We start from the raw sequence: 8,062 nt of genomic DNA, 5'->3' as shown, positions 1-8,062 counted from the left end.
GTATGCCCTCTGATGTACCTGCTCTGGTGTCCACACTGCCCTGTTGCTGTTCTCATACTGATGTATGCCCTCTGATGTACCTGCTCTGGTGTCCACACTGCCCTGTTGCTGTTCTCATACTGATGTATGCCCTCTGATGTACCTGCTCTGGTGTCCACACTGCCCTGTTGCTGTTCTGATACTGATGTATGCCCTCTGATGCACTGCCTGTGATGTACCTGCTCTGGTGTCCACACTGCCCTGTTGCTGTTCTCATACTGATGTATGCCCTCTGATGTACCTGCTCTGGTGTCCACACTGCACTGTTGCTGTTCTCATACTGATGTATGCCCTCTGATGTACTGCCTCTGATGGACATGTGCCTTGCCATGCACTGTTTGTGCACCTAGCCCCTCTCATGTGTTGCCTCTGATGTAGCTGTTCGTTGCCATGGACTGTTGATGCACCTGGCCCCTCGCATGTGCTGCCTCTGATGGACCTGTGCCTTGCCATGCACTGTTTGTGCACCTAGCCCCTCTCATGTGCTGCCTCTGATGTAGCTGTTCGATGCCATGGACTGTTGATGCACCTGGCCCCTCTCATGTGCTGCCTCTGATGGACCTGTGCCTTGCCATGCAGTGTTTGTGCACCTAGCCCCTCTCATGTGCTGCCTCTGATGTAACTGTTCGATGCCATGGACTGTTGATGCACCTGGCCCCTCTCATGTGCTGCCTCTGATGTAGCTGTTCGATGCCATGGACTGTTGATGCACCTGGCCCCTCTCATGTGCTGCCTCTGATGTAGCTGTTCGATGCCATGGACTGTTGATGCACCCGGCCCCTCTCATGTGCTGCCTCTGATGTAGCTGTTCGATGCCATGGACTGTTGATGCACCGGGCCCCTCTCATGTGCTGCCTCTGATGGACCTGTGCCTTGCCATGCACTGTTTGTGCACCTAGCCCCTCTCATGTGCTGCCTCTGATGTAGCTGTTCGATGCCATGGACTGTTGATGCACCTGGCCCCTCTCATGTGCTGCCTCTGATGGACCTGTGCCTTGCCATGCACTGTTTGTGCACCTAGCCCCTCTCATGTGCTGCCTCTGATGTAGCTGTTCGATGCCATGGACTGTTGATGCACCTGGCCCCTCTCATGTGCTGCCTCTGATGTAGCTGTTCGATGCCATGGACTGTTGATGCACCTGGCCCCTCTCATGTGCTGCCTCTGATGTAACTGTTCGATGCCATGGACTGTTGATGCACCTGGCCCCTCTCATGTGCTGCCTCTGATGTAGCTGTTCGATGCCATGGACTGTTGATGCACCTGGCCCCTCTCATGTGCTGCCTCTGATGGACCTGTGCCTTGCCATGCACTGTTTGTGCACCTAGCCCCTCTGATGTACTGCCTCTGCTGGACCTGTGCCTTGCCATGCACTGTTTGTGCACCTAGCCCCTCTGATGTACTGCCTCTGCTGGACCTGTGCCTTGCCATGCACTGTTTGTGCACCTAGCCCCTCTCATGTGCTGCCTCTGATGTAGCTGTTCGATGCCATGGACTGTTGATGCACCTGGCCCCTCTCATGTGCTGCCTCTGATGTACCTGCTCTGGTGTCCACACTGCCCTGTTGCTGTTCTGATACTAATGTATGCCCTCTGAAGGACCTGCGCTGGTGTCCACACTGCCCATGCTCGAGCCTAGACTGTGATGTTACTCCGATTATGTGTAAATAAAATTGACAATCATGTGTCGTGGGTTTTCGGAGTCATTCTTGCGTGTGTGATGGTGGTGTGTATTTCTATTTACTTCAAGGCAGTGGGTTCAGATCCATGTCACTCCCCCCTACCTAGGTCACGACCCTTGAAGGCGCTGCCCTCCACACGAATCTGTGGTTTCCGGTACATGTCACTCCCCCCTCCCTACATCACGGCCCTTGCAGGTACTCCTCTCCAGACAGCGAATGGTTTGTAGCCTACCTGCGTCGTCCTCGATGGTGGGCCAAGACTAGGACGTGGTGGATCGCGAAGAGTATCGGGTAAGCGTGTAGTGCAGGGTCCATGTCGGCGAGCGGCTCGTGCTGGGTATGGTCGCTGTGGGGCATCCGCAGTGTTCAGGCAGGTTGTTTTTCCGCAGCGCTTTTATGTGTATTTTCCGCCATCTGGATTTGGAGGACGGTCCCAGACGTCAGTCCGTACGGCGGAGTCTCTGGATAGGTTACGTCCGCCGCGTGTTTGGGTGTGGTAGTGCGGCGGACCGTGATCTACCGCAGCGGACGGATTTTGGCCCATATTTCCTATCCTGATTTGGCAGACGGAGTGTCCGCGACGGGCGGACGGAGAATAGGCATGTTCCGCATGCTCCGGGGCTGCGGAGGCACTTCCGTCCGCCATCCTAATGAGCCCCTAAATGTGTTCCTAAAGATAAGTTGTCTAGAACTCCTTCTTTTCTTCTTTGCCATTTTATTTATCTAATTTGAAAATCAGGAATGCCCATTTGTGTCACAGCTTTCTGAATGTTCCTTCTCTGTCATGTGAACAGCAGCCCAGTGCTGCTGTTCACCAGGGAGGTGGGGGCGGGGTGGGGGAGGGGAATTTAAAGGTCAGGAGAGCCGCATGAGTATCCCAGTCACAGACACTCTCCAATCAGGTTTCCACCAGTGTCACAGTACAGAAACTGTGATCCTCCAAATAGTCGACGACTCCCTTAGGATTCTCAACTCCAGCAACGCCTGCCTCCTGTTCCTCTTAGATATATTTGCCACATTCGACACTGTGAACCATCTCCACCTCCATTGTATTCTTGAACTATGCATGGGATGTGGAGGCATTGTATTCTGCTGGTTCTCCTCTTACTCATCCAACCATTACCAAATTGTGCAACTCGTTCTTGAAACTAGTCAGCCTTCACCAAGGGTCCCCTCATATTCGATCCGCTCCCCAACTCTCTTTAACCTCTACCTAGAACCCCTATGCGTGATTCTCAGAAACTCTGGGATTATCTTCCACCTCTATGCGTGATTCATAGAAACTCTGGGATTGTCTTCCACCTCTACGCTGGCGACACCCAAATATACTTGAAAATCTAAACCCTGCTTTCAACTAAATTCTTAAAGATTCAAAACTGGATGTTCAACCACCATTTAAAACTCAACCCAATGAACAGAGATTTCTTTTGATCTCACCTCCAAAAGCAAAAACTTCAACACAAGAATGTGTGGCAAACTTTTCCGCCCTCGGTGGCTGCCCCGCTATTGTCCAGAGTGCCGGCCCACTCGGCATCACCCTTGATAATCCTCTCAATCTTCACAGCCATATAGCAGACAGGACCAACAGCGCACAACACCAACTTAGTCGGCTTTGTGGCATCAGAAAATTGATTCCGGAACAAGACCACAAAACAGTGGTACAGCCTCTCACCCTCTCTAGACTCGACTATGGAATTGCTCTTCTCTCAGGCACTACCAAAGTTCCTCAAGGACCACTAAGAGCAACACTACAATCTGCAGCATGCTTCATCTTAGGTCTCAAGACATTTTACCATATTTCCCCATCCCTGCTAACCCTCCAATGGCTCCCCATTGAAATGCGGGCCCAATTCAAAATTGCTATCATTACCCCCAGAGTGCTGCACTCCTCTTTCTCTGGTAGTACCCCTAGAATTTGGAACTCTCTGCCTTGCTCACTCCATATAACCACCTGTCTAGCAACTTTCAAAAAAGACCTCAAGCTCCTCCTATTTAACAGACATCTTGGTTAATTCACCCTCGACCAGTCTTAAGTCCTCTCTCCACTGAGCTCTGATCTGCATTTGTTATATAATCCACCCATCTTAATTGAGGCTTTAACTGTGTATGTCCTCTGCCTAATTGTTGTAACTGTTTCTTGTGGTAACTCCTGTATACATCCTTCGATTTAAACGTCCGAGTTTAACTACTATCACTGTTACCCACGGTTACCTTGTATTCTGTGTGTTGTGAGACGCTCTGATGCTTTCGGGCCATGTCCATGCTATATACAATTGCAAAATAAATAAACTGGCATCTTATCAGTCTCAATGCAACTAAATAAGTTGAGGGTTCTTTTTTTCCAGGGTATCCGGAGTATCCCCCCTTTCATCCCAAACAATTTAACTTTAGAGAAATTTAATACTTAGTGTCTACCCTCAGAATCCTTCTTCCACAATACCCCTACATAAGATGTTAGAAAAATACACAGAACTCCTAGATGTAAGAATACGCAATTATTAATCTGTGAAGCACTTTCTCAATGATGCTGACTAGACAGAGATAAAAGTAAGCATCCAAACTGGTAACACATATTAAATGAGTCACATTGGAAATGTGCATGTGCATTGGCGTTGTTAATCATTAAACCAAAAAGTTAGAATGTGTGCACATCACAGTTATGATTTCAAGGACTGGACACTGAGAAAGTCTGCTAGGTTGCCTACTTGATTTCCAAAGGATAGGGTGATTTCTTCCGGTAGCCACAGTGTCATCCAGCACAGAATACTGCACATGAAAGATTTTGGATATGCAATAAAGAAGCCTAATAATAACACTTTCTAACTATTCAGTTAGAAATTCCAGGAACTCATGGGGAACTGTAACTAATAAGGTTGTAGATGCACTGGCTGGTGCTTCTTTGTCAGTGTATGGTGGACAACCGCCTTTATAGAAATATGGTATACCAAATGTTTAGAACAAAGGGTGCTTGAAGACATTATACACGGGGTGAGGATATGGTATGGTATCAGATATTTGGTGGAAATCCCACTCTAGGGCAGTTTTAAACCAATTTCAGACTCATCCGGTACTCAGAGATCGTGAAAGGTGCACTCCGCTCTTTCATAAGGTCTACAGGGTATATCTGATGGAGTGACTTCTTGTTAGATGTGGTGATGTTCTTCTGGGAGGACACCTTAATAAATCAAGGAATACGCTATTAAGAATAAAATGTGTACAGTCGCTTGGTGGTTAGCTGCTTAAAAAATGGAAGTACAGAGAAAATAATTTGGAATTGAAAATGAATTTTCCCCATCCAACTCTGATTCCCAAGGAGATGGCTATGATGTACGGTACATTAAGAGACATTGCAGTGGAAATTATGCTGTCAGCAGAAAAGATTTTGGAAGGGAGCTTGATGAGTCAGGAGATGTGAGATTACTGGCATGTATCTACTACATTATTACCCAGAATTGTGAAGATTGAATCACTTAAGAAGAAGAATTTCTTAACCCTTAACAGGATTTGTTGGACACCACAGAAATTAGTAAAGTTCCAACTCTGCAGTCCAGCCGTCTCCCCAAATGTAGTTTCCAATGTACAAGCGGAGTTCATACTTTTCTATAATGTTCTGCTTTGCTGACCTTCTAAAAATATGTGGGCATGATCGTTAAAGCTACATTGGAGGAAGATATAGAGGTGAGTGGCTCACTTGCAATTCTTTGGATGAAAGGCAAGTATGGCAATCTATCTAAAGAGAAAAAGAAGTTGCTATTTTATTTAGTGTTGTTGGCTAGCAGTAAATCTGCAGGAAATGGACAAATCAGAATCCGCCAACTCCAATTGATTGAACAAAGAGTAAAATGTGCAGCATTCCCTGATGCTGGTTGAGAAAAGACAGCCTCTTTAGCAATTTTAAATGGTCATAATGATAAAAATAAGCTGTATACAATGGGATAATCTTACAATCAGACCCTATGGATTACAGACCACGTGGCATTGCCTCCCAAATGGCATAACTTCCTCGGTATTCACCCAAGTCTGACTTTTAGGGTCACAAATGGAATATTGAGTGGTGCATGGTTCTGAACCAAGAAGGTGGCAGAAGTTTCTCAAAGTCACAGAAGTCCCAGTAAGCCTCATACAATGGAAAGGTACAGGGTATAATGGGATAAAAGCAAGAAGGAAATAAAATAATAAAGAAAGGAAATAGAAGCAATGTGTGCAAAAAGAATTAAGAGTCATACATTGTTATAATACATCTACCCTGGAACAAAGTCTATTTTGTGAAAGCCTCTTCAGGGACTTCTGTTAGAACTGGCTGTCCTGTCACCTTTCCTCCTCTAGCTCGTTGCGCTATCTCACCGGGCTCTCTGTCACAGAACCAGTTCAACCCTGCCTGATTGGTGTCACAGCTGTTACCCTGTGAGGCTTGGTCACATCATCACATTTACACAGGGACGCTCACCATCATACACAGGGGAAAATGTAACAGCACGATCTCAAAACCTGCTGTAACTCATTTATGAAACTATTAACTCTCAGTGCAGGAGAGAGTTAGAGGAGTGCTGTTTTCATCCCATATGATGGGATTGGAGAAGTAAAAGGTGATTGTTCTGATCACATTTTCCCTCCAAAAGCATGTTTAATCTTTAGAGTGAATTGTGTTTAGAACATTCAGGGATAGAATGTCTGGGTTTTAAATGAAGTGGTAGTTATACGGAAGGCTCGGTGACAGCGTCTCTGTGGTGCCGACCTACACTTGGTCTGGGAATACATATTTGGAATAAGCTAATTTCAGTGATTTTAGAGTAAGTACCATCTATACAAAGTTTAGAAAAGTGTACACTATTTCACACTGAATTGCATAAACGTAATGGGTATGAACCTGAATAGACTTGATTGTAATCAGCAGTAGAATCTACAGTAGATCATTTGAGATGCCTGCCTGTAGCCTTCTAGAAGAGGATTCTATTACAGGACCTGAGGCTTCGGATTATGCTTCTCTTTCTTTTATTTGCTACTCACAGCAGCCAATGAAAATCGTTTTGTAAGCAAATACATGAATGTGTGGAGTATATGACATTCAATCCGAGGTAGGTGAGCACAAAATTCCATCAGGACTATCACTGTCCAACAACCACGGCGGCACTGGCATTGGCCACCATTCAGTAACACAACTGAACAAGGTGTGAAACTCACGCCCAATAAATAACATTTGATGCATGACGCATCTGCGTTTCTCACTTACCACGGACCGTTGATGTACCGTAAAACAAGTTTAAAATGTTTCTAAAACGTTCTACTGAAAGATTTTTGTTTTCGTTCGCACCGGAATCTTACGGTTCCACTTAGGTTTCTAGAATCGTGAGAAGAAGCGTGGACACCCGGTGGCTTTGGGCAGGGGATGGGAGTGGAGCCGTACGCTGTTGTCATGGAAACGAAGCAGCAGCAGCGCCGCTGCAGGATGTGAGGCGGGTCATGTGCTAAGGCAAGATGGCTGCCCGGAGTCCGGAGGATGCTGTCTGAGCGCATGTGCAAGCCTCAGCCCGAGAGTGATTGCCTGACCCCGGCCACCGTGACCGCACCGCTCCAGGCGCTTACCGTATCCCGAGTCTGCCTCTGACGCTGCCGCCATGAGGACCGGCTTCCCGTGGCACAGCTGAGCGTGCGGTGCTTACAGTCACGAGCACGCCTTTGTGGGCTGACTTGCCCTTAACTTTGTGTTGGTGCAGCATTTCCTGCGGAGACCGCTTTTTTTGCGCATTGGCAGCTGGTCTTCACGCGCTGAACCTAAAGCCTTACCATGGCACTGACTATGTTTGGTAAGTCTGGCGCACAATTTATACTTATCGTATCTGAAGTGGCTATATGCCGTTGTGACAGATTCGGAGACGGTGACAGTCTGTGAGATACAGTGCGTGTGTCTGCCGCCTGAGACAGTATAACTGTCTGAGGAGAGCTCCTTCCCATTGTTTCCTCAGGCAGAGCCCATGGGCGTGTACTCCTGCTAATTTTAGCCCCGCTACGGCTAGTCCACTGAATCTTAATAAAGATTTGCCTGTAGGAGTGCTCGATTTCCAGCCGTTGATGATTTTATTATGCACAGCTGTTTAACTGTACGAGACATTTACCTGTATTTCACATTCCCATTGCATGCGCGTTTTATACAAGAAAGTCGGCCAGTGGTTAAATCGATCCTTTTAGCCTCCAGCTGTTTTTCAAACACGTGAAAGTAGCATGACGCTTCCACTGCCTTAAGTTAACCCTCTGCCCTTCCACAATTGCAGGCCCACCATCTGAAACAATTTCAGTAACCCATGCACTTCAGCGCTCCTCATTCATTTTAACACGCTGGCCTCTCT

The 8,062-nt window shown here is 47.0% G+C and overlaps 1 protein-coding gene across 1 annotated transcript in view; it reads left to right on the top strand.

Annotated features, from left to right (window-relative positions):
- The first annotated feature begins 7,182 nt into the window (after positions 1 to 7,182).
- Positions 7,183 to 8,062, top strand: part of CHN1 (chimerin 1) — a 394,531-nt gene continuing 393,651 nt past the window's right edge. Inside the window, exon 1 of the mRNA XM_086956171.1 lies at positions 7,183 to 7,522. Coding sequence (XP_086812297.1) covers positions 7,504 to 7,522 — 19 coding nt within the window. The 5' untranslated portion in view covers positions 7,183 to 7,503. The remainder of the gene's footprint in view (positions 7,523 to 8,062) is intronic.

This window comes from Lissotriton vulgaris, chromosome 2_1 (assembly GCF_964263255.1).
Source record: "Lissotriton vulgaris chromosome 2_1, aLisVul1.2, whole genome shotgun sequence".
Classification (NCBI taxonomy): Eukaryota; Metazoa; Chordata; class Amphibia; order Caudata; family Salamandridae; genus Lissotriton; species Lissotriton vulgaris.
Note: the sequence above shows the minus strand (reverse complement) of the source record. Positions and strands in the feature narration are given on the sequence as shown.